Source organism: Giraffa tippelskirchi, chromosome 9 (assembly GCF_054371585.1).
Source record: "Giraffa tippelskirchi isolate mGirTip1 chromosome 9, T2T-mGirTip1v1.2.pri, whole genome shotgun sequence".
Classification (NCBI taxonomy): Eukaryota; Metazoa; Chordata; class Mammalia; order Artiodactyla; family Giraffidae; genus Giraffa; species Giraffa tippelskirchi.
The window spans coordinates 27,591,410-27,618,620 of record NC_137283.1 but is presented as its reverse complement, the minus strand read 5'-3'; the positions used below and the strand labels follow the sequence as shown (position 1 = coordinate 27,618,620).

Sequence of the window (27,211 nt, the reverse complement as noted above, 5' to 3'; positions counted from 1 at the left end):
TCTTTGTTCCATAGCTGAAAAGAAAGTTAATAGAACACTGGCTGTCAGTTCACAATAAATAGTAAGAGGAGGAGCCTCCATGCTTTAGATTTATGATGGGATGCCCTGGAAGAAGAGTTAGAAACTTCCAGAAACTTGGTCTGATAATTCTGACTGTTAAAATCTCAGAAGAATGCATTTCTACGCTGGGTTGTGAACTTATTACTCTATCTCAAATGTATGTCAGAAAGCGTGCATTTATGTATATATGACAAGCTCGGTTTTATTGTACTAATTATCACATAAGTTTTATTGAGCACCAATTGTGAGCTAAGCACTGTGAGTTTCTTCGAGTGCTTTGTTTAACTTAAGGCCCACACAACACCTCTGTGCAGAACAGCAAAACAATCCCAGTTTGCATGGAGGGAAATAAAGGCTCAAGAAAGCTGGGCAAGTTGCTCAAGATCACTTAGTCGGTGAGGTGTAGAGTCAAATTTCAAACCCAGACTCCTAAAATTAGCTCTGTAACTTGTTTAGGCTATATGGAGCTGGAGTCATGTTTTCGTACAGATATCTACTAACTGCCAGGCCCTGCAATGGCCAAGGGACAGAGATATCTCGGCCTGACTGGACGTGTGGATAGCTGCCCGAGTGCGTGGATAGATGGATAAAAATAAATGACGGGGGAAATGCATGGAATAATGAGGGAATACAATGAACAGGGGATGGAATGGAAGAGTAAGTGAATGAGTGAGTGAAATGAGGAAGGAAACGAGGGAATGGAACGGAGTGGGAGAGAATGGGTCAATGGAGGGATGGATGGATGAAGGAGTGAGGGGTTTCGAGGCGGCCCTACCAGAAGCCCGAGCGCCTAGCTGCCGGCGGGTGGGCGGACGGGCAGCTACTCCACACAGTACGGTAGGCGCGGGCTGCCCCTCCTCGGGCCGGCTCACGCCTCCCCCTCTCTCCCTCCCTCCTCGTCCTCCTCCGTCGCGCGCCCGCCCGCCCGTCGGCCGCCGGGACCCCAGTACCCGGCGGGCGGGCGGAGGAGGCGGCCGCCGCGCGCCGCTGCCCTCGCCCCGCCGCCCGGGGCGCCGCGATGCTCAGAGGGGCCCGGCCGCCCGGGGGCCGCCGCCGCCGCCGCGCCGCACCATGAAGCTCCGCAACAAGGCGGCGGCGCTGCTCCTGCTCGCGCTGGCCGCGCTCCTGCTGGCGCTTCTGTCCCTGCGCGCCGGCCGCGCCGCACCCCCAGCGCCCCTCGCGCGCCCCGCGTCCGCCGCGCCGCGCCGCCCCGCGCCGGCCCCCGCGCGCCTCCCGGGCTGGAGCGCCCTGCCGGGGGCCGGCCCGAGCGCTCGCAGGCGCCGGCCTCCTCGTCTGCGCCCCCGAGCCGGCCGTCGGGGCGCCGTGAGCCTGAAGAAGTCGGCGAGGTGAGTCGTGGCAGCCCCAGAATCCCATCTGTGGACCCGTGTCTCCCTCCCTCCACCCGTGTCAAGTCCAAGGGAGGCTGTGGGCTGGAGGGACAAACTCCAAGTTCACCCACGGGCTGCCCACTGTTATTTCTTACCCTGCTAGAAATGAAAAATCGTCTTCTTGGGATCCCGTTAACAGCTCAGTGCTAGTCATCACGTACCTTTTGGAAAGGGAAGTGTCAGGGGAAATGATTGGCATGTTACATTCTTAACTGTCCGGGCAAAAGCGTATATTTGCATTTTTCCAAACTTGCGACCTTTGTTTCATTTCTCAAAAGCCATAGCGATGCAAGAACGCTTTATCTAACTCTCATATTTCACTGGAGATTTTTTTTTAAAAAAACCAAAAACTTAGATCTGATTGAGTTGGAAAAGTTAGATTTTTGCTAAGTACTGGCTGTCTCTTATTGAACCTCGAATTGCCCTGTGCTTAGAACAGAAGAGGCACTCTACCTGAGGGTGTTAAACAGAAGTGTTCTCCCAGGAAGGAGTGATGCGTGGCACGGGAAAGACAGTGGGGGTTTCCTTGTTATTCCTTCTTTTTCAGACTCCTGTATGGTCAGAGTCCTGCAAGGAAAACATCTTAGCCTTCAACATTCTGTTTGATATCCTCTTTTCTTTACACAGAGCTTAACCCGCCACAGCTTTTCATCGGAGCGTTTTATCTTTGGCCTTGGGGTTGCTGGAACGCCTGCAGGTTAGGGATTTGCGCTCATTTCCTTTGTTGTGCAGAGAGCTTTTTAACAATCCTCCTGTCTCGTAACCGTCGTTTCCTCTACCCTTTTGAGGCTGTTGATGTTTCTGCCAGTTGCGACGTCCACTTTTGCTGGGCTCCCTAATGATTTGAAACGAGTGGAAGACTTCTTTTTGACCATAGTGACTAAATCTGGTTTGACGTTTTTACCATGAGAGAAAAGTCAGGAGACCTCAGTAAGTAGCTGTGTCAGCTTTTGTTTCTCTTCTGCCTGGTAAGAGATGTACAGATGAGTAGGGAGGAGTTTTAGGGGCAAAACCCCCAATGAGCTATAGGGTTGTTTTTGAGTACTTGGAACCATTTATAACCTCTTATGAATGTATTTGCTCTGTAAGTTGCTCTGTAAGGATATTTCTGTTAGGAACTAAATAGGGTTTTCCCTTCTAGGTACGAAGGTTTCTTATAATGGAGTCTAATACAGTTTAACTACAGGGTTGCTGTGATTTGTAAGTTGATGGGACAACTTGAAAGATAATAAGATTGGACATCATTTGTCATGGCTAACTTTTTATAAGGCATAGTGTTAACTTCAGTACATTAAAAGTCATTGTTAACGCAGATTATGTTTCTTAATTACACCATCGGTACCATAACCCTATGATAGTGGTTCTCCCAGAGTGCTCTTTGAACTAGCAGCAGCAACTTTACCTGGGGCTTTGTTAGAAGTGCAGTCTTACCCCTCCCCTCTTCCATCCCACCCCTAGACCCTCTGAGTAAGAAATCAGGAGGATGACGTCAGTAATATGCGTTTTAGTAAGCCCTCCTCTTGTTTCTGATGCACACCGAACTTTGAGAGCCTGCTGTAAGTAAGCACTAATCAAGCACTAATATTATGCCCATTTTACAGATGAGGAAAATATTACACAAGGTTTAGCAATTTGTCTAAGTTTCCAAGGTGAGGTTAAATATCCCAGCAGTCTGGGTCCAGGTTGAGCCCTTTAGTACTAGTGCACCTGTCATACACGAGGCTTGCCTGCATTCATCATTTTCCTGAGACTTTTTTCTAAAGAAATGTGACCAATTTTTGGCACTGTCTTCATCCTTCAAGGTGTTGGGAACACTGGGGCAGCATCTTCTTGTCTCTATCTGAACAAATTGGCTCTGACTCAGAAGAGATCACGAACAGAATCCAAATGGATGTTTTCAGGAAGGACTATTTCCATGAGCAACAGCACCTCCTGAAGTCATTTTTCTTCTGAACATATCTTGTAGATTATCGTGGAAATCATGGCCAACACCATAAGAATAAAGAACAACATTTTCAAAGTCAGGAAAGAGTGAAAAACAAAAAAGCCACAGGAAGTCTCAGGCTCAAATGCATAAATGTGAAAGTCCCCTGGCAAAGTTGACATTTTCGGGGACTTCTTAAGGTTTCTCTTGCTACCTGGACAGGAATGGTGACAGAATCAGTAAGGGAGCAGGAGGAAAGATCTTTGCATGGACGCCTTTGTTGCTTTCCTAATCCTGCCTGGGTTAAATTTTTGTGGTTTAGGAGGAATTTCATTTTAGGGAGGGAATAGTAAGCCTCATATTTTCAGAAAATGAGTGCTTTAATCTCTTGATGTGGCTAGAATCCAGAAGAGATGAAGGCTACATGCATGATCTGGTATCTCGGGCCTGGGGAGTAGTCAGCAGAAATTGTGGGGCTGGATGAGACCCAGTCCACCACCTGCTGACCGTCCTTCCAGGGCTGCACTGCTCCCTGCAGGGTCGTGGCGTAAGTGAACTCCTGCCACGTCAGCGCAGCAAGCATGGCATTCTGCTTCCACATCTTGTTTTCATTTCAGGGACGTTTCCAGGGATTTGCCTCGTTAGCAGGCAGACCCTACAATTTTATAAGTAGTCATTTGTATGCAATCTGTCCTGTGGTGGGCTCCCCTTTCCATAAATATAAAGCCAGGAGGTGAGGTCTGAGCTTTTAGGTCAAGGGTGGAATCTGAAAACGGACACCACACTCTTAAGTAGCGGTTCCAGGGCACAAGAGAAATGAAATCTTCCTTCTATTTTGGTTTTTTTTTTTTTTTTTTTTGGTGATTTAGACCTGGCTGACTTCCAAAACAAATTTGAGCCGACTAACAGTAACTGACACATATACAATAAGGCCATTGAAATACTTATGCAACATGAAAAGTCATAAAGAGGAGGTGGGAAATAAGTACTGTTTGTCTAAAACTAAGGCCACTATTGTTGTAAGGATTAAGTGTTCAATTTAGCTCTAAGCTTCCTGGCAGCCATGTCAAAAAGGGAACCATGATGGGCTGTGTTATTTTCTTTGAATGATAAGAGGAAAAGCTTATCAAGAGGGATCTTTTTTTTTTTTATGGAACTGAATCCTAAAATGAGAACTTTACATTAGAATTGATTTCAGAAGCCTGTCTCTCCAGCTTACTTCTGAATACCCTTTGAGCCTGCCTACAGAAGAGGAAGTTTAATATAACTGTGTGTGTGATATATTTTAATATATATATTAAATATATATAATATATTTTTGTGTTTAATATAACATCAATGTGATAGGAAAAAGAATTTGTCATCTGGAGTCCAGAGGATTGGGCTCTATTCTGGAACCATTTCACCCTAATTTCTACATCTGTCAAATGAGAGTCGATCCACAAATTTTCTAAGATCTCTTTCAGCTCTGCCATTTGACCGTCCTGTGATGAGATCATCAAGTTCAGCTGCAAAATCCCAACAAGGACGGTTGCTTAGCCCTTTGGGCTGTGTCTTGCAAAATCACTGTGTTTCTCATTTATTGGCTGTAACCTAGAACTCCTGCTGATTAGTCAGCCTCCACCCTCTCCTGAACTTCTATTCTTTGTCTGTTGCGTTAGCCTGGATAGTGCTGTTTTCTCTAGAAGCCATAAAAATATGGCTTCTAAGGGAGACCTGGGCTACGTCTAAGCCCCTCTGTGATTTTATACCAGTCATTCAGCAGATGTTTATTGCACATGTGTCCTGAGCCAGGTACTCATTGTGCAATGGTAGGTGGAGTTTGGAAGAGGGATGACAACACGAAAACACATTACATATTTGGCAGCCTCCACAGCAGCCCCAATGAGAGGAGGCGAGCGTATTTGCTCATCAAGACACAGCACTTTCTGCAGTTCCCTTTGGTCTCTGAGAGAAGTCTTCTCAGAGGGTTCAAGCCTGAATAAAGGTCTCACTAAAGAGGGATTATGTTATACAGCAAAATGCCAGGTCTGTGGCCAACCTATAATTAACTGGTGCCCCCAGAGCACATTACAGATCTCCAGATCTTGAGGACCATCTATGACACTTGGTCACTGTGAGTGCAGATTCTAGTTTCACATTCATTTTTGTCGATTGCTCCATGAGACCCCTCTTTCACCCTCTCCATGTATTCATTTAGTAAGTCCTCTCGGTTTTATCTCAAAATATAACCCCAGTCCCACCATGTCTACCACTTTCATGGTTACCACCCAGCTCCTGAACACCATGCTTTGGCGTGGACCACTACAGTAGCTTCTCTTTGACTTGGGGTGTCCACTCTAGCACCCTCTACAGGTGCTATAATCTTAAATAATGTGACCGAAAGTTTGCTGGTTCCAGTCACTAACTTCACATCATACAGAGTAAAATTCAGTTTCTTAGTGTGGCCTTTGAACCGTATTTCAGGCCCATTTAGCTCTCTGACCTCATCTCCTACCCCTCCCCACTTAACTCACTCTGCATTCTTACCTCAGCCCTGCTTGCTTTTTCCTATGCCAAAATGTTCTTTGCTCCTATCCTTGTGTGGCTAACTTCCTCATTTCTTTCAGGTCTATGCTTTCAGGTTTTCGCCTCAGAGGGGTCTTCCCAGCTGGGACCCTGCCCATCATCCTTACCTCCTTGCTCTTATTTAGTTTTTGTTAATAGCACTCATCACTATATGAAAATACTACTTTGCTCCTTCCCCCTTCGTGCACGCTTCATGTCTTGTTAATCAGTGTACAGCTGGCACCTAGAACAGAGATGAGCTGTCAGTAGGTACTCAGTAAATATTTGTTGAGTGAACTAATGAATGAATGAATGCAGCACCCCCCTGATGCCAGCACTATAGTAAGACTTTGCTTCTCTCATAAAATGGCGTATCACTTAATAATATTCAAAACAATCTTACACCTTTTTGGGGAGGATCTCTAATAGTAACATCCTTTCAAGAGAGGGAATATTTTTCTTTTAATAGGTTTTAAATTTTTTAGAGGGCTTCCCTTTATAGCTCAGTTGGTAAATCATCTGCCTGCAATGCAGGAGACCCAGGTTCGATTCCTGGGTTGGGAAGATCCCCTGGAGAAGGAAATGGCAACCCACTCCAGTGTTCTTGCCTGGAGAATTCCATGGACAGAGGAGCCTGTCGGGCCATAGTCCACGGGGGTCCAAGAGTTGGACACGACTTAGCAACATTTGTGGAAAAATTGGGGAGTATGTAGTCCAGAGGGTTCCCATATATCTTGTACCCAGTTTCCTCTCTGATTAAAATCTTACACTGGTATGATACATTTGTTGTAATTTACCAAATAATAGTAGTACGTTATTACTAATGTTTGGTGTATTTAGATTACCTTAGTTTTTACTTAGTGCTCTTTTTCAGTTCCAGGATTTTATCTATGACATCATGTTACATTTAGTTGTCACATCTCTTTGAGCTCCTCTGGGCTGTGGCAGTTTCTCAGACTTTTCCTTTGTTGATGACCTTGCGAGTTCTGAAGAGCACTACTCAGGTATTTTGTAAGATGCTTCACTCTTGGAATGTGTCTGATATTTCACTCAGGGTGACTCCGGGGTTATGAATCATCAGGAGGAAAACCATGGTATAGCACCGTTTCATCACATCATATCAAGTGTATATACTATCAGAGTGAATTAATGTTGGCTTTGGTCACCTGGCTGAGATAGTGTTTGTCAGCTAGTCTCCCTTCTAGACTTACTCTTTCCCTGTCTCCATACTGTGCTCTTTAGAAGGAAGACACTGCATAGCTGCCGCGTAAGGAGTGTGGAGTTATGTTCCCCCTCCTTGAGGATGGAGTGCGTGCTTAATCGCTCAGTCATGTTCAAGGCTTTGTGACCCCATGGACTGTAGCCCACCAGGCTCCTCTGTATGGGATTCCCCAGGCAAGAATGCTGGAGTGGACTGCCATTTCCTTCTCCAGGGAGTATGGAATATCTGTATATAATTTATTTGAAATTCTTTTGTGTGAGAGATGTTGTGTTTCTTCTCCCCCATTTATTAATTTATTCAGTCATAAATCAGTATAGAATCATAGATATTTTATCCTTTGAGTTACAGTGCAACATGACTTTATTTTGTTGTTGAAATTGTTTCAGTTCAAGTCATTAGTAGCTCTTACAGTTGGCTGCTATGCCCTTTAGACATACTCCCATCCCTGTGCTTTGGTTTTTTTTGTTTTCATTCTTGACTTTCTGGGCACTTTCTACTCTCTGGCGCTATAAAAGGCTGCAGTCTCACCTCCTGTATTTCCTGCTTCAGTCATAAAATCAGTCATTTCTTCCAGGAGACCTGATTTCTCTCATTGGAAAATGGTATTAGAAGCCAAGATTTGGATACCCAATATGTTTGTTGCTACTGGGGTGTCATTTCGTTTAGCCCTCACAGCTGAGAGAGCAAAACATATATGTGTGTACTAACCTATGTATGTACATGTATTTATAAATTTTTCCATGTGTGACCATCTCTGTGTATGTTAAACATGGATTTATACTTAATGTCTCCAACTGCAATCCACTACCACGTGGATCATTCTAACCTCTTTTCCTTGATTCTCTGGGAGAGGGAGTGTTTTTATTTCCTAGAAGCACCAGCGAAAGTTTTCTCCCATCTTACTGGCTTTGTTTGGTTTAAATGCCTACAGTGTGGATGAGGAAATGGAAAGGAATAGAGGGGTGAGATGGGATCAGCTAATTGATGTAAACCAAGTGAGGTTCACCACTTAAGTTAAGGATGAGGCCAACTATGCCGGAACCATGGGGTGGAGATAAAGTAATAGACGTGTGGTTGGCTCCTGACCTCTGTTTTCCCATCCCACCCCCAGTTTGACAGTGAGGTGTACCTCCAGGCAATGGTCTAAACCTACCGTCACATCTCCATCCATGCCATAGTGTAATCTTTGTACATCCAGGACCAAGATATAATTTCATTCCTCTGGCAATAGTTACTGGTCTTACAGGTGTTACATGACCCAAGCTGGCCTAATCAGCCAGAAGAAGGATTTATTTTATGTTAGTGGACAAAAGACTTTATCCTCTAGATATGAACAAGCAAATAAACAGTCCCAGTTGTCACTGCCATCCTCAGAAAACCAGCCTTGACTGAAGTCATCACTCTGGGCAGTAGAGAAAGATGGAGACTGTGGATCCTTGTGGACAGTGCTGAACCCTGAGAACCCCAGCTCTAGAGGCCTGACCCATCTTGAACCCTCCTGTTCCATACTGCAGTTGAGATTTCCGTTATTTGCAACCAAAATCCTCTCCCCCCTGCCATGATGTGCCATATGTGGTATCCTGCTTGCCTGACCAGGGATCATACCTGCATATCCTGCATTGGAAGTGCAGAGTCTTAACCACTGGACTGCCAGGGAAGTCCCTAAACTCCTTTTAGTGGAACTAGATGGTTCTTTACATCAAAACCTAAGTGCTGTTGATGAAGAAAAAAGGGAACAGCTACAGGAGCACACAGGGAATGAAGGTCCCTTACACCCTGGAGGTGTCATCCTGTGCCCTTGACCTTGTCCCAGGCAGCAGGTGATTCCTGGATAAGTTCCTAAGCCAAATTAGAGCCTTTGGGAGGTGGGGGATTTAAAAAATTGGGATCAGAGAGACAGGATAAGGGAAAAGTATTTCTAGTGGCTGGAGCTGTATGATAGGAAACTTAGGGACTGGCAGCTCTGTCTCTGCCCTGGAGAAAGCTGGAGAGTTCATGGACCCAGGATGACAAAGAGGGTAGAGAAGCAATGCCAAGCAACTGGGGTGGGGGTGGGGTGGGTGCTGACATCGTTCCCAAGGCCAGCTTCTGCCCTCTGCTGGCTGTTCTGGCCCATCGTGTCTGACTCTTTGTGACCCCATGGACTGTAGCCCGCCAGGCTTCTCTGTCCATGGAATTCTCCAGGCAAGAATACTGGAGTGGGTTGCCATTTCCTCCTCGAGGGGATCTTCCCAACCCAGGAATCGAAAATGGATCTATTGCATCTCTGGCAATGGCAAGTAGAGTCTTTACCACTGCACCACCTCAGAAGCCCCAACCCCTGTCCTAGCATCCATGAATTGAGTTTCTGTCACTCACCACGGAAGAATCTGACTGATATAGATATGTCGCACCTGATTTTAGCACCTTTAGAAAGCTTCATAACTAGTGGCCATATTGACACTTATCCTCCGAGAAACTCACAAGACAGATTCCTTGGAAGAAAATTTGAGAACAGATTTGTTTTCTTTGGAAATACTTCTCTTCGTGTTACAATTTACTGTAAGGAAATAAGAGGTAAAGTTTTTTGTTATATCTGTCTTGTGGGTGTGTGTGTGCTCAGTCTTGTCCAACTCTTTGTGGTCCCATAGACTATAGCCCATCAGGCTCTTCTGTCCATGGAATTCTCCAGGCAAGAATACTGGAGTGGGTTGCCATTTCCTACTCCAGGGGATCTTCCCCACTCAGGGATCGAACATGCATCTCTTTCATCCCCTGCATTGGCAGACAGATTTTTTACCACCAGCACCACCTCTTATCACCATTTAAAATTCTTTTTCAAAAAAGAAAAGAAAAAAAAAAAGAAAAAAGGAAATAAGAGGCAGACTTGAAGATGGAATTCATATTCCTCTTCAGAACTTCCCCAGCACTTGATATATTTTATATCATGAAATTTTGAAAACTGCCCCAGAAAGAAGAGTTTCTTGATTTGATGCCTTTATTTGGATTCCGTGCTATTTTGGCAGCCAAGAGCAGCTGCAGTATGTTTGAGGGTGATCTTTAGATGCCCGCTTCCCCCTGACCTCTTACAGCAACACAGAAGACGGTCATCTTCTGGTAAATACTCAAAGCCGTACAATTTAGAGTCCAAGCTTTCCATAAGTGGGAGGCAATAGAGAACACATAATTTAAGATGCAATTTGCTTTTATAAGAGAGAAAACTGAGGTCCAAAGAGCTAAAATAATAATAATGCACATAAAGCAGCAAGCCCAGGCCTAGCTCATGGTGATCCCTCAGCAAGTGACATGCTGTTCTGGGTACTGCTCTCATCCTGGTTGCTTCATTATTTAGAAACGGAATCCTAACTAGATCCAGCTGACTGGCTGTATGGCTTTGCATGAGTCAGTGCTCCTCAGCAAATCTAGGCTTTCTCCTAAGTTCAAGCAGGAAATGAAACAATGTGAGTCAAATGCTGGCACAGAACCTGCAACACGAGAAGCTCTCAGCAAATGTTAACCAGATCTAAGAGGGGATTCAGTCAGGCTTTTCGCTGGGTTGTGTCTTGAGGAAATGCAGACAGCCTCTGTGTATAGCAAATGCTATCCCAACCCAGTAACCTGGTCCTTAGTAAAAGCTGGGGAAATAGATGGGACAGGACCCTTTTCACTGTCTCTGGTAGAGCTGGGCGATTTTTCTGGAGAGTTTGAGAACCCAAAAGTCTGGCCATCTATAGGTTTAACTTCTGCTCAAGGGCAGGAAAACTATTATTTCTGAGCCTAGAAAAGCAGAGGATAAGTGAAGACTTTGCAGGAATTAGGCAGTGTCTTCAGGAACCAAAATGCAGGATTTTGTCCGCAGACACTGCTCTTCAGGAGCCTGTGTCTCTGCTTGGGCTTGAACCCTTGCTCTGCTTTCTTTTCCTCTCAATTTTATGGAAATTACAAGGAGCCAGTTGTTTGACTGCTGCTCCATAGTAACAGGCCTTAGTGTTCAAGTATCAAATATCATCCCTCAGGAGAAATGGGGTAATGGACTTTGCTGTTAAAGTCTGAGAAGTTTAGAAAGTGTGCGAACACTTCAAACCTGATTTGCAATAATTGAGTATTGACATTTAAGTTTTATGCTGCTCTGCCTTACCCATTTTGGGCATGGGTATAAAGGATTTGGAGAAAAATGAAGGCTTCTGATGCATCAAGTTAATATTTAATAATAGTGATGATGGTAACTAATATTTAATGATGACTTAAAACATTCCAGGTACTATATATAAAGCACTTTGCCACATTATTTCATTAAACTTCATAACAATCTAAGAGATGGGTACTGATACTGGATAGGTAATATTCTTTTTAGTTAGAAGTGATGGAATCCCAGCTCCTCAGTGTAATCATAATCATATCACTTAATCATAAAAGGGACTTACTAGCTCATAAAACTGTGAGATCAGGTAAAACTGCAAAGGAGGTCAAGCTTCAGTCACAAGTGTATCTAGGATGTCTGTCTTGTCTTGCTTGTTTAGTCACTCAGTCGTGTCTGACTCGTGTGGCCCTGTGGAGTGTAGCCCAGACTCCTCGGTCCATGGGATTTTTCAGGCAAGAATACTGGAGTGAGTTGCCATTTCCTACTCCAGGGGATCTTCCTGACCCAGGGATGGAACCCATATTTCCTGTGTCTTCTGCATGGCAGGCAGATTCTTTATCCACTGCGCCATCCGGGAAGCCCATCTGACCATCTTGCCTCTATTTTTTAGCTCTGCTTCCTTCTGGGCCACACTTGTAGGTCAGTTTTTTTCTGTGTGATAGTTCCAACAGATCTGGACTTCTGTCCTCCTTTAGTAACCTTGAAGGAAAAGACTTCATCCAGCAAGAGTCCCAGGGCTGCTTCCGCTGGACCCCATGCACACCCAATCCCTGATGGCCACACCTGGCAGGGAGGATATTTCAGCCCATCTCAACCTCATGGACTGAGAACTGAGGTTCCCCCCGAAGAAAACTGAGGTGTCCTTAGCAGATACACCTGGAAATGGATGCTAGTAAGAAACACCAAAACCAGAAGCAGAGAACCACTGGAATCAATAAGCCCATTTTACAGATGGAAAACCTGAGGATTAGAGATGGCAACAGTGTTGGCCCAAGAGATGAAACAGCCAAGTCGCAGACCTAGAATTTGAAGCCAGGTCTATGTGCAACTAAATCTATATTGCTTTTTATTTTTTAACTTTAGCAAGGAAGGGTATTTATTGGCTCACATACCTGAAAAGTCCAGTGGCTATACTGGCTTCAGACATGATTGGATCTTTGCTTACAACCACACTATACTTGGGAACATATCTTGAAATTTGAACTATTTGCTTGCTTTCCAGAATCCCTTTGAAGAATATACCTTTAATGAAATCTCTTTTTTTTAACTTTGAAAATTGCTTGTATTTATAAGGGAAAAAACAGATTATAAAAGTTATCTCATTTTTAATGCCTTCTATATATTTACATATTTATAAACACATACCCACATATATTGGTTATATCTCTGGAAGGTGGTATCTGCCTTTGTGCTCAGTCATGTCCAACTCTTTGCAACCCCAAGGACTGTAGCCTGCCAGACTCCTATGTCCATGGAATTTTCTAGGCAAGAATACTGGAGTAGGTCGCCATTTCCTCTTCCAAGGGATCTTCCTGACCCAGGGATTGGACCTGTGTCTCTTGTGTGTCCTGCATTGGCAGGCAGATTCTTTATTACTGCACCACCCGGAAAGTGGTATACCAAAATGTTAACAGAGGTTATCAAATTGGGCACCCCCTCTTTTGCTTGTCTACATTTTGCATTTTTGTATGCTAAATATATGCTGCTGCTGCTGCTGCTGCTAAGTCGCTTCAGTCGTGTCCGACTCTGTGCGACCCCATAGACGGCAGCCCACCAGGCTCCCCCGTCCCTGGGATTCTCCAGGAAAGAATACTGGAGTGGGTTGCCATTTCCTTCACTTGTATATTGCTAAAACAATTTAAACTATATTAATTATCATGAAAATTAAAAATCCCTTATTGGCCTGAGGCATAAGAAGATGGAAATTAGTTGGGGAAATCACTTTTCCTTCCTTTAGGTTGGTAGGTCCTTCATGCTCTTTTTTGGGGAATGAAATAGAGGTGCCCATTCACAGAATATATAATCCACACTCTTCTCCCTCATATGTCGCCAGACATTTATTTCAAACCAGCGCTGCTGGTTCATATTTTTAAAATCTCAATAACATCTTAATTTGAAAAGAAAAGGGAGATGGAGAAATAGAATTCCCTGTGTGTCAGGAACAATCATAAGGGGGAAAAGTGAAATGAGAATTAGTCCAGGCAGCATCCTAAAGTTTTGGAAGGAGAAGAATTATGAACAAAATTGTGTATAACCTCAACTAAGGATAAGTGGCAAATGTAGACAGCATATTAAAAAGCAGAGACATTACTTTGCCAACAAAGGTCCGTATAGTCAAGGCTATGGTTTTTCCAGTAGTCATGTATGGATGTGAGAGTTGGACTATAAAGAATGCTGAGCACCAAAGGATCGATGCTTTTGAACTGTGGTGTTGGAGAAGACTCTTGAGAGTCCCTTGGACTGCAAGGAGATCAAACCAGTCAAACCTAAAGGAAATCAATCCTGAATATTCATTGGAAGGGCTGATTCTGAAGCTGAAACTCCAATACTTTGGCCACCTGATGTGAAGAGCTGACTCATTAGAATGGATCCTGATGCTGGGAAAGACTGAAGGCAGGAGGAAAAGGGGATGACAGAGGGTGAGATGGTTGGATGGCATCACCGACTCAATGTTCATGAGTTTGAGCAAACTCTGGGAGATGGTGAAGGACAGGGAAGCCTAGTGTGCTGCAGTCCATGGGGTCTCAGAGAATTGGACACAACCAAGCGACTGAGCAACAACAAAGGGCAAGTGGATAGACTACGGAGGAAGAGATGGTGCAGGTATGCTATGGGAGTCACACATGGTGGGGCTCTTGTGGGCGCTGAAATCCAGTTCACCTTCAGATCACTGAGTTAGGAGCTCAAAGTAAAGATGAAGGCTTTATGTGCCTAGAGGGGGCTTCTTTTCTGACTCACTTGTATGTGGTCCCATATACAAGATCATAATGGAAAGCAAGGCTTCTTAAGTCTTGAGTTTGAATCCTGACTCTGCTACTTCCTAATCATTAACCGTGTATAGTGTGTACAATGATGGCTTAAAGCAGACACACACACATACAAAATCACCAACTTTGGGCATTGACACCTATTGTTCTTAAGAGCTAGACTTTGTTTAGGAACACAGCCATGTTTCAAATGTCGTGATCCAAGCAAAATATGAATTATTAATAATTGGATTCACTTATCAAATGATTTTATTAAGCCTCCCCCTCATAGCAGATATTTTTGCATCGTGTCAACACTGATCATGTAATGCAGGGACTTCAAGGCAAATGTCAGCTTTTCTGTCTGTCTTGGAAGATTAAAGACTGTTGATTTAACTCTAACCCATGGGTCATTAAAAGTGATTTAACTGTTAGCACAGTCCTGGGCGTCATGTCTGGGTTGCTAAGTAAAGGCTCTACTCACAGCTTCAGTGTGGAAATTTCTTGTCAGGGGTTTCATGTGTTCCCAGACCTGTAGTTTGCAAGGAACTTCATTAGTGTCTTTGGCTGCCAACACTTAACATGGATATAATCACCCATCACCAGACTCTTTTGCTAGGAGCTAAATCAAGGTGTTTCCACTTTTTCAACTGCCACTGTGACCCCATTTACAAACCTCCATGTTCAAATAGCCATGGCTTCATCTTAAAAGAGATTCCACTGGGACGAGGGGTGGGGGGGGTGTGGGTAAGAGCATTCCACAAGTCAAGTCTTCCCTAGGGTGAGCATATTCAACTCAAATCTTAAAATTTGTCTGTTTCCCTTCCTTCCCACCTCCCCCCTCAAATTTCTGTGTTTCCTTCCCTATTAAAACTAGTCACCAACAGTACTGGTTCAGGCTGTGATTTTTTGTCCAACTCGCACTGCCAGCCCATATCATAGCATCAGGTTTACCTTAGTTAATTTAGCCTATCAGTTAAGAAGCCCTGATAACAGAGGTAGCAGGAGACAGCGGAAAAGAGGGTCTGAGTAGAAGCAATTACTTGCGTTAATAATTCAGTGTGTTTTGCAGTAATAGGCTCCAAAGTAAATAGCACTACACATAAATGCCGTATTTCATTACTTATACACTCCAGAAATTGAAGTTTAATTAAGTCACACGCTTGAGACTTTTAAGCAATTAAGGAGACGCTCGTCTCCAGCAGTGCGGAGGTGGTGGTTGAGCCTTCTCTGTTGTTCTGAGCATCATTTTTCATTGGATCACAGGGTGGGCATAAACCAGGACAATGAGGGTGGCATTTTCCAAACCTCAGTCATTCCTACATCAGCATCATGATTCTTAAGACTATACCACTGTATGCTAACTTGAAAAGAAAAAAACTTAAATCTATCCTTGTTATAAATGTGTGCCTTTGTGTATTTATTTAATAGCAGCTTTATTGCAATGTAATTCAAATACCCTTAAAAGGTGTACAATGTGGAGATTTTTAGTTTACTCACAGAGTTGTGCAACCATCCCTGCTATCCAGTTTCAGAACAGTTTCATCATTCGGAAAAGAAACCCTATACCCACGAACCAGTCACTCCCCCTTCGCCCCTTCTGTGAGTCACTGGTAACCACTAACTTGCCTTATGTCTCTATGGATTTTCCTCTCCTGGACTTTTCGTACATTTGGAATCATGCAACATGTAGTCTTTTATATTTTCACAAACTATTTTAAAGTTTCTAATATGTTGACAGATGCATTGGTGCTCCATTCCTTTTTATTGCCACATGATATTCCTTTATATGGGTATATACCATGTTGTATTTATTCATTCATCAATTGATAGACACTTGGGTTGGACTTTTTGGCTATTGTAAATAATGCTACTATGAACATTTACAAATGTACATGTTTTTGTGAGGACAGTTGTTTTCATTTCTCTTGGGTGGACACCTAGCAGTAGAATTACTGGGTCATTGGGTAGTTCTGTACTACCACCAGATATACCAATACTTTGGCCACCTGACGTGAAGAACTGACTCATTGGAAAAGACCCTGATGCTGGGAAAGATTGAAGGCAGGAGGAGAAGGGGATGACAGAGGATGAGATGGTTGGATGGCATCCCTGACTCGATGGACATGAGTTTGAGCAAGCTCCAGGAGTTGGTGATGGACAGGGAAGCTTGACGTGCTGCAGTCCATGGGGTCGCAAAGAGTCAGACACAACTGAGCAACTGAACTGAACTGACTGATGGTAGTTCTATAGTTAAAATGTTGAGGAACTGTTTTCCAAAGCAGTTGCACTATTTTGCAATCTCACCAGTCGTGCTTGAGGGTGCTGATTTCTCCACATTCTTAGTATGTTTGTTTTTAAAGAAAACTTTATATCACTGACGTAAATTGTTAGCAATAACATAAATAGAAGGGAATTGTCAAATCAAACACTAAGAAAACAAGACAGCTTTTCATTTTTAACCTGGTACTCGTGCCTGCTGAAGGCTCTCTAGCTGAGGCCTGCTGTCTTCTCAGTTGAAAAGGAGAATTAGGCAACATCAGAAAGACATATTAGCACTGTTGAAAAAGACATTGTTGAAAAAGAACTGAAAATGGAATAACTTCTTACTGTGAGACTCAGTGTTATTTGATGCAGTGTCTAAATGATAACTACAATCTATGCATCACATCTTCAGAACACAAGGAATTTGGAGGTACTGATGTCACGTGCAAGCATGTTTCATCTTGTTTCAGCTGTCAGCTCCACGGTTACCTCATACAAGGAGCTCAGAGGTGGCTGGTCTAATGTTTGTTATGTTTTTTTTTTTCCTTCTCATAGTCTGGATGTTTTCTAAGAACTCTTGGGTAAATTTGAGAAACTCAAAATTACTACATCCTTGATAGGATAATAGCCGTTAACCCAATAAATCCCTTCCTGGGAATGTAATGTAAGGAAATAATGCAAAAAAGGGAAAAAAAAATCTATTGACCTATACATGTTTAGTGCAAGATTTTATATGTACATATATATACATATGTATTTTTGGGAAAAATTGAGAACCACCACCACGAAAGAGATGGTAAGCCATGGTGTTTTAGTCAGATAATCAGTTAAAATGATGGTCACGAAGACTTAAAAAGTAACAGGAAAAGTAAAAGAATCAGATGAAAAAAGTAGGATATAAAATTGTATGTACACCATTTGTATGTATTTTATTCAGTGGAATAAAGACCAGACTGTAACATGAAAAAAAAATATTTTATGGGACAAGGATTTTTTTTCATGTACCAACTTTACTATTTCAACACATAATGTTTTACATTTTAAAAATTGAAAATATACATTGTGTGTTTTATTCCAACCTTTTTTCTAAGGATTTTTAAAATTTACATTGCCTTATGTTGACTGTAGATAATATTGTGTGCTTGCTATAAATTACAATGTAAGACTAGGTAATCACCAAACAAGGTAGGTTTTTGGAATGAAATAAAGACCCTGATAGAAAAGAAAAGGGAAGGTGCTCCTTCAGTGCGGTGGTCAGGGAAGCATTATTCTACTGTTGAAAGAGAAGGAGGTGGTTTTGCAAAGAGCTGTGCTGTGCTGTGCTGTGGCCTCAGTCATGTCTGACTCTGCGACCCCATGGACTGTAGCCCGCCAGACTCCTCCGTCCATGGGATTTCCCAGGCAAGAATACCGGAGTGGGTTGCCATTTCTTTCTCCAGGGGATCTTCCTGACCCAGGGATTGAACTCGAGTCTCTGCATTGGCAGGTGGATTCTTTACCACTGAGCCACCAGGGAAGCCCTAGGGAAGAACATTCCAGAAGCAACAGTGTATGTGGAGGTCCAGGACGTAAGCACAGCACTAGGTGTCTCAGGACATGAGAAGGAAAAGGTGGAGGGTATTCAGCTCACAAAACTGAAGGATCAGGATGCAGAAACCATGTTTTAAAGAGCCGTTGAAGTCCCTAAGGGCCTATCGGGATCAAAATGAGTAGGACATGACTTAGCGACTAGACAACAACAAGAATGTTGACAAGGACTGTGGTGGGGAGGTGTCCTGTGGGCAAGAAGCTCAACTGTTCAGGGAATGAAGAGGAGTGACCGGACAGCTGAGAGATGACACCAACAAGGAAGATGGGATAGTTGCATCTGTAGACTTCACCGTGGAGACAAGGTGTCTGGACGTGTTAGGGAGGAGCAGGGAGGAAACCAGCCTCTGAGGCTCCTGGGACAGAGCAGGAAGAAGAGCTGCTCTCGAGGCGTCGACTGGGGACGTGGCATCCTCACAGGGCGGCATGTTTTCATTAAGGCAAGAGGTGAGGAGAAGACCCGGAGAAAAGGCAGAGGATAGAGCTTCATTCCTGAAGGTGAGGGGAAGAGTTAGGGAGAGAGAGGAGAGGTGAGAGGTCAACTCAGGTGATGAGTTCCTGGCTGGAGATGAACTCCGGATGCTTGTAGTCCAAGTGTGTTAATATGCAAACTCGGATCTCACTCCAGACCCACGGAATCAGAATCTCTCTGGGATGGAAGTTATGATATTAACAGACACCTCCTGTGATGATGATATGCAGTCAGGCTGGGAATCCCCTGCTCGAGATGGTATCTGTTATCTCTTCCACCTATGAAACCGGTAGAATGATGAAAATTGGAATGAAGGTCCTCAGTTCAGTCGCTCAGTCTTGTCCGACTCTTTGCAACCCTATGGACTGCAGCACGCCAGGCTTCCCTGTCCATCACCAACTCCTGGAGCCTGCTCAAACTAATGTCCATCCGGTTGATGCCATCCAACCAGTGAGCTACAGAGAGGGGATGGATTCATGGAGCATTTAAAGGATGACTCAAGGTGAGAAGAAAAGCACAGTGAATCTAAGGCAATCTGAAACCTATTTCTAAGACCTATGTAAAGACTCTTTTTTGATTGCTAAGTTGGAAGTTTGTTTCAAGCTGACTTAAAGGGAGGAGAATTTATTGGCTTGATCAATGACTTTCCAAGGTTAAAGCCATATACCTGGATTCAGGTGCCCAAGTAATGCCATTGGAGATCTGACCTGCCTCCTTTTGGCACTGCTTTCCACCCTGTTGACTCCCATCCAGGCTCTACCAGGGCGGTAACTGAGGTGGTTGCCATCAGCTTCAGCCTCAGCAGCAGGCCTGTAAAACTCCTGGACAGCAAATGTCTACTCCAGTCTTCTTTTATAAAGTGTAAAGAAGAACATAGTTAACCATCAGTCAGAGCAGTGGAAGTACAATTCCCATCTCCCATTCCCCACCAACACCTGGCAACTCAAGGGGTTTAGAAGTCTGAGGTCTGTAGCCTGGACATCCCTTGACCCTTGCAGGGTCTTCAGGTGACATTTGCGAGGGGCTTGTGTCCCATTGGTAAGATTTGGTGGAAGGCACACCATTTCAGCGCCCTTAAACTTGATTATTCCTTGTGGCCACAGAACACAAATGCTTATTACCTGAAGCCTGAGATTTTTAATGTAACATGAGAGGTAACAGAGTAGGGGCAGCAAAGATCTCATTAAATCCCAGCCACCGATACTTGAACTGCCACTAGGAGAAGCTTTATTTGTCTTTTTTAGTACCTGTCACCAGACACCAAAAAGGGCTGCAGGCCCCAGCCCCTGCTCTGTGTACCATGCAGGCCCAAACCACTGAAGCCTGCAAAGAAAAGTGGCCTGCTGTGCAAGGAAGTGCAAGCTTTTTTTAATCAAGAAGAAATTAAAGTATTTGTCACATAGTTTGGGCACATGAATAATACAGACAATTACATCATGCATTTCTGTGTACCCTGCTCTCATCTTAAGAAATAAAAACTTAAGTGCCCGGAAGTAAACATTGCCTTGCCTTTGATGTTTCTCATGCTCATAACATGGTGACTTTTACTCCATATGTCTGTGAACAACATGAAGTGTTGTTTGCTGGTTTTTCAGCTTCATCCAAACTCTCTCATTGTACCGCTGTCCCGTTACCAATTGCTCTTTTTCCTCTTTGTCCTTATGTTCATACATGACCTTCTGAGTTGTTTATTTTCACTGCTGTGCAGTGTTCCACTTAAACTTGTCAAATATATTCATGATTCTCCTGTGCATGGACAGGAAAGTTATTTCCAACTTTTCAATATTATAAATAGGACTGCTGTGAGCATTCTTGCATGGGTCCTATGCAAATGTGCAAGAGTTTCTTCAGATCTCATATGCAGGTGTAGAACCAGAAGAATGAGGGTGTATATATATCTTCACTCCTGATAGATGTGGCCAAAAGGCTTTCCAAGGTGTTTAGGTCAACTTAAATTGCCCCAGCAGTATCTGAGCTGTCCCCCACCTCCCTATCCACTCTGAAACGTGTATGGTCCAACTTTTATTTTTTAAGTTTCACCAGTCCAAAACAACATAGAATCTCCTTATTGTTTGAATTAGTAGTTTCCTGATTACTGAAGTTAAGACATTTTATTCATGTAGAAGTCCAAAGTGTAAAGCTAAACTAGGAGGAGTTGTTCTCTTTGGAGGTAGGGTAATGGCTCATATTTAAGACAGCTAAGCTGTTGCATTTACTATTTTAGTACCTGTGGATACTTGTGTTTTTAAATATTGAGCATAATTTTAAACAAACGAGTATGCATTAAATGTTTTTGTAGCATATTTTGGCTGGTATTTTGACTGACTTTCTCTTAATTGACTGTGGTTTTGGCATTATCTGTGACACATCCTTCCCATCCCTTTACATAAATTAGTTGGGAGTTGGCTTTAATAGCCGGTATGAAAGTCCATCCATGAAGCTGAGGGAGAGAAGACATCTGACTCCTGAAGGCAAGGATTCTCGAATTCACTAGGCATGCTTCTGATTTAGCACCTTTGCTCTCACTGCCCCCTTTGCCTGGAATCCTCCTCACCCACAAAAGCATGTGACTCCTTCCCTCCCCACCATCAGATTGTCATCAGATCTCACCTTCTCAGTGAGGACTTACCTCCCTGACTTCGAAATGTATAGTATGTTCCAAACCATCAGACACTCCTGTATCCCTCATGATTCCACCCTGTATTTCCTGCTGGCTGGTTAACTTTCTTTGTGAGTTAGTTATTATTTGGCTTTGACTGTTATTCTTTCTTTGTCTTATGCCTACCACCTGTAGACTGTAACTTCAGCAAGGGCAGGCATTTTGATCTGTATTGTTCACTGCTGTCTTCCTGGTACCCAGAAAGGTGTCTGGCACATAGTAGGCACCTCATCTAGATTTATGGAGTAATGAGATGGAGTGAGCAAGGAAAACAGAGCAGAGAAGAGCATTTCTGAGAGACAGTGCATGTGCTAGGATCTGAAGATGCCAAAAAATGAGATGGAGAGCTGCAGTCTAAGTGTGACTAAGACTAAGCTGCAGTCTAAGTGATTATAAATGGCTGCCCACCCAGGCTGCAGGTGCTGGAGGCAGATACAAGAGACCTAAGTAGAAGCCACAATCAGCAGTTTGGACTTGACCTTCAAGGCAGTTGGGAGCCTTTACATGACTTTTATCAAGGGAATAACACAATCCTATTTGCATTTTAGAACATTTTAGAAGAACATTTCTCCAACAAGGAGAAATCATAGACGGGGTTAAGGATCAGATTGGAGGCGGGTGGACCATCTAGGGGGAATCACAGTGATCTTGGTGAAGGAAGATGATGCCTCATCAGGCAGCAGCAGGGAGCTGAAGAGACGTGGACAGTCTCAGAAGATACATCTCTACTGTCCTCTCCTCTGATCCCCGAAATCAGTGGAATCTGAGTAAGTCTATGCATCTGGACCTAACTAAGCCAGGAGGCCATGCTTCTACTCAGCATGCTCTTAAGTAATCAAACTGGAAAGTCTTCCGCAGTGCTCCACCCACATCTTCAACTTTCCTCTTGGTGAAAGAAATCTGGAGCACGGCTGCCTTTATTTGAGCGAGCAGTGAATAATGGAGCAGCACGCTGATTGAACTCGAAGTTTTTGGAAGGAAGGTAGCATTCCACATCCAAGCTCCCCTGGTCTCCAGATCTTTTGTGCAAGTAAATTAGTTTCATTTGTCTCAGGGCACCTTTATCCAGGCCAACTTCTTCCAGCTTGCCTGCAAATGTTTCTCAGTGGTGTGTTTGAGGCTTGGCTGTGTCTCCTTGCCTGGAACAAATCTTTTATTATGAGGAAATAGCTGGAAAATGATTCTGGACTCTTGGACCCTGTTCCGCTCTCAGCTGTTGACTGGGTATTTGATACCTTGGTAATTTTCAGTTTAACCTGTCCTCTCTCCTGTCTGCTTCTTATTAGTAAGCATTTCATGCTAGAAGCTGGATTTCATACCTACCAGCTCAGCAGTCTTGAGCGAGACGGTTAAGATTAACACCTGTTTCTGTAAGACTCTCCCAAGATGTCATGGAGGCCCATGTGTTGTTTTCTTTGCTCACCTCCTGGGTTTGCATGATTTTCCTTTGGTCCGGTGGTCATGCCTTCCACTTCAGCCTAAAACCCTCCAGATGATAGGAGTATCATGTTGCTGTTTCACGTGGGAAAGCCACTGTCCACCCTCGTCTTGTTCAAATTGCATTCAAATCTAATTTCCATGGCCCATGTGAGTGGGAGCGCCACAGCCCTGTGTCAGCTGTCAGAGTTTAGCAATACCATTTCCAAACATGGGCCAGTAGGCAGCCAGCAGGCACTAGACAGCTGAATGCTGGCGGAAAAAAGCCTCAGACACCTATAGCAGTCCAAACAGTGACTCATCCTGCTATTGCCAGGATAAATATGGAAATAAAGGGTATTTTTCTCTAAGCAGCAAGAATTGTCAAAATGCTTATCACTTTATAAAGTATAACAGATTGTGCCTGTTCATGTTTTGAAATGTTCTAACCCTCCACTAGCTTTTATTTTTCTTTCATGAGTTTAATAATAGCTTTCACCTATTTTTCTTCTTTCTAGGAGGCCTGGAGAACTCAGGAGTTTCCAAGCTGTGCTGCCACCCGAGCTCTGGATCCACTTGGCAGTGGTGGCCTGTGGCAATCGGCTGGAGGAGACGCTTGTCATGCTCAAATCTGCCGTGCTGTTTAGCCACAGGAAGATGCAATTTCACATCTTCACCGAAGAATCTCTGAAGCCTGAGTTTGATAAGCAGGTGATTGTGCAGAAAGTGTGGCACGGTATTTACTGAGTGTGGACAGAGTGCACTGTGGGACATGCATATCCTGTTTCCTAATGCATTTTACTGAATACTCAGCTGTGTGCCCACGAACACTTGACTCTGAGCCTTAAAGTTGTCATCTATAATACAGGGATACTTACACCTCCTTAGAGAGAGATGGGGAGGATTAAATGAGGATCAGATGAGATGATGCACTCGAAGCACTTGACCCAGGGCTGCACCCCTCCTGGGGTTACCGACATTGTTCTCAGTGGGAGTCACGTAGCTTATTTTCATCTGTGTATATCTATTTGTTGAATGACAGATAACATGTGCTCATCAAAATAAATTCAAACAGGATGTTATAAATTTAAAAGGTAGAAGTCCTTGCTACCCTTCTTCCCCACACAAGAAACTATCAGAGTCAACACTTTTGAGTGATTCTTCCATATTTTTTTTCACATACAGGTGTGTGTATGTGTATTTATGTATCTGAGAGACTGAGTATTTGTATGTGTATACATGTATATGTGTGTACTCTTCTCGTATTGAAGAGCAAGTAACAGTTTCCTCCCAGTACAGGAGAGCTTTGGAAATACCTCTTTTCTCCGGGCTTGTTGCACGTGTGACTATAAACCGAGTTTTGTTTTGCTGGCGAGGCTTCTCTTGCAGTGAGGTCTTGAGTGCTGGCAGAGAGAGCAGCTGTTTCGTTTTGTATATACCAGCTTGTGTCACCGGGGCTACATCCTGCCCCCCGGGTAGCCACGCTGATGAGAAAGGCCAAAGCAGAATGTTGGGTAGCTAAAGACTAATAACTGAAAGCTGGAGAATGTATTATGTTTTCTAAAGAAAAAAAAATCGCTTTGACATCCTCACCTAGAGAAGCCAGGGAAGAAACTGTCTTGGGACTTAAAACTGATTGGCAGACACCTTGAGAAAGGTCTGCATAAGGGGAAGGGGCAACCAAAATCATTGAAACACATGTAAGTAGCTTCCCTGAAGCTGTGGTATAAGGGGAATTATAATTAATAATAATAATAGTAATCATAATTTCAAAAATAGAATAGCCTTTATCAAGGGCTTATGATTTATGATTTGCTGTTATTTAATCCTCATAACAATCCTTTGAAAAAGTTAATAACCATATCCGTATTTTACTAACTGAGATCACTGAGGCTTAGAGAGTCTCAGTGATTAACTCATCTGATGTCAGTTCAAGGTTTCTGACCCAAATATCCATAAACTTAACTCGACTACTTCTCAAACTAGTAGACAGAAAACTCGGATTCAAAACTCAGCTCCACTATTCACGTGTTGCCTGATCTCGGGCAAGTCTTAGGGGCTTTTTTTGGGCTTCACTTTCCCCCTTTGCAACTTGGGACCAGTGGGAGTGATAAAAAGAGATGCTTATCTGTACCCAAGGTGGGCTAGGTCAGGCTGCAGTAACAACTTCCGGAAAGCTCAGAGACTTTCCACACGCCTGCTGCATGTCTCAGAGGGCCTCTCCACACGGCCCTCTCAGCCTGGGACCGCAGTTAACAGAGACCGTTCTTGCATGTAGCTGGCACCTGCTGGAACATTTGGCCTCTGCAGTTCTTGAGATGCCACTAAAGGAAAGATAGGAACTGTCAGATCCCCACAGTGCCTTTCACTTCCTCCACTTGACAATGACATTCTGTTCCTATTTAACTGTCCCTATTTAACTGTCCAGCAGCAGCCGGTCAACAAGACCCACCCAACTCCAAAGGGGCTGAGAAGTATGCTCTGTGCAGGAATGCAGCAAAAGTGGCTATGGGCCAACACTAGTCGGGTCACGTACAGTATCATTTGAACAAGTATTTATTGAGTACCTACTACATGCTAGAAGTTGGGGCATGAGAATGGAACAGAGCAGAATGCATACTTAAATTTTAAAAGAGAAGGAAGATGTATATATATAATTATAGATGTGTAACAGATTGTGTTTTCCGAAGGGCCCCCAGTGATCCTGCCTCCTACTATTCACACCTTTATGTATTTTCCTCCTGCACTGTCCCAGGGCTGGCCTCCGTGACCAGTAGCATAGGGAAGAAGTGATGCTATGTCACTTCTGAGATTACATTTAAAAAGGCACTGCACCTTCCATCTTGGTTGCACTCTTTCTCTCTTGGAGGCCAGATTTTATGTCAGAGCAGCCCTTGCAGAAGACCATGCATTGAGGCATGAAGACTTCTGGCTGACATTCATGCACATGAACTTGGAGACTTCTAACTCCACCTAGCCTTCAGATGACTCACCCTCAGGAGGGGTCCTCAGCCAGAATAACGCAGCTCACAGATTCCTGACCCTAAGAAATGATATGAAATAATGAGTGTTTGTGGTTTTAAGCTACTAAGTTTTAGGGTACTTTGTTCTAAGGCGAGAGCTAATACAGATATATCTATGTACATAAAATGTGTGTGCATGCATGCTTAGTAGCCCACCCGGCTCCTCTGTCCATGGAATTTTCTAGGCAAGAATACTGGAATGTGTTGTCATTTCCTTTTCCAGGGATGTTCCCAACCCAGGGATTGGACCTGCATCTCTTGCATCTCATGCACTGGCAGGCAGATTGTTTGCCACTGTGCTACCTGGGAAACAAAGAGTCAGAGAGGACTGAGCGACTGAGCGTGAGCCCATGCTGTGTACGTGGATATAACATAGAGGGGCCAAATGTCCTGCTATGTGACATCTGAGGCTGGGCCATAAAAAGGACACAGCTTCTGCCTGGTTATCTCTTGGGATGCCTGGCCCTGGAACCTGGCCAGGAAGTCCAAATTCACCCAGAGGAAGAAGTCCACACAGAGAGGGGTTCAGGTCCCCAGCTGGTAACTAACCTCCACCACCAGACATGTGAGAACAAGCCGTTAGATGATTCCAGCCCCCAGCCTTCAAGACTTGTAGCTGAGGCCCCAGACATTGTGGAGCAAAGTCAAGCCATCCCTTCTGTGCCGTGTCTGAGTTTTTGATCCTTGGAATCTATGAGGATAATAAATGCTAGTTTTATACTACCAAGTTTTGGAGTAATTTGTTATGAGCCGTAGTACCTGGGGCGTTACAAATTAGGAGCTATTGTATGGGAAAATTTTGTAGCTACTTGTGCAGTTGTGTTATGTTTTGCGTTGCTCAGATGACTTTATCCCTTTGACGGCTTATTTCCTCAGGTCTTTGTTAGACCAGTGAAGCTCAATTGCAAAGGAAATCATAATAGGGTGTTAAAAATCACAGCAGGGCATATGGCCCCTTTCTTCTCCATGCTGAGATTATGGTACCAGTTTAGATGTAAAACACTGCCTCTTTCATAAGTCACAGAATGTTTCTCAGCTTCAATTTTCATTTTTATCAAGCAAAAATCTATCATAAATACACAAAAGGGACAAATGATTCTTGCTCTGCTTGTTGTGGAGTATAATTGTGAGGCTATATCAGATTCTACAGATTCCTTGGAATGTTTCTGTCTGGTGGGTATTGTCTTAGCCCTGAAACTGTAGATCAGCAGCAGTTGGTTTCTGCTCAGCCGTGTGAGATGCTGGTGTGGAGGGGCAGGTTATCGCATCCTTCTCAGGGTTGTCAGTTAGTTTCAACACTGAGGCATTGTGGGAATATCCAGAGTGTCTTGTGATAACTTTCTGGGAGGCTCAGGGACACATACCTCAGCGTCAGAACAAAACAAAATGCTAATTGCCATCATGATCCCTCTGGAAACTGCACTGTGGGCAAGTGCTGTTATATTGAAGTAGAATTTTTTTTTTTTTAAAGCTGTTTAGGAGTAGAGTTTTTTTAAGCTGTAGATATTGGTATTTACCATCTACATTGTTGATATTTAATATTTGAAAGTTTCGTTTATTTT

General features: G+C 43.7%; 1 protein-coding gene across 3 annotated transcripts in view; it reads left to right on the top strand.

The window, feature by feature from the left end:
- The first annotated feature begins 905 nt into the window (after positions 1 to 905).
- The window catches only part of GXYLT2 (glucoside xylosyltransferase 2), an 89,938-nt gene continuing 63,632 nt past the window's right edge, over positions 906 to 27,211 (top strand). For 2 of the 3 annotated variants that reach the window (XM_081528318.1, XM_081528317.1), the window contains exon 1: positions 25,391 to 26,006. In XM_081528318.1, the coding sequence (XP_081384444.1) occupies positions 25,776 to 26,006 (231 nt within the window). In that variant the 5' untranslated portion in view covers positions 25,391 to 25,775. Of the gene's footprint in view, positions 1,407 to 23,144; positions 23,338 to 25,390; positions 26,007 to 27,211 lie in introns of those variants that run through there. The other variant, XM_081528316.1, reaches the window with a different exon arrangement.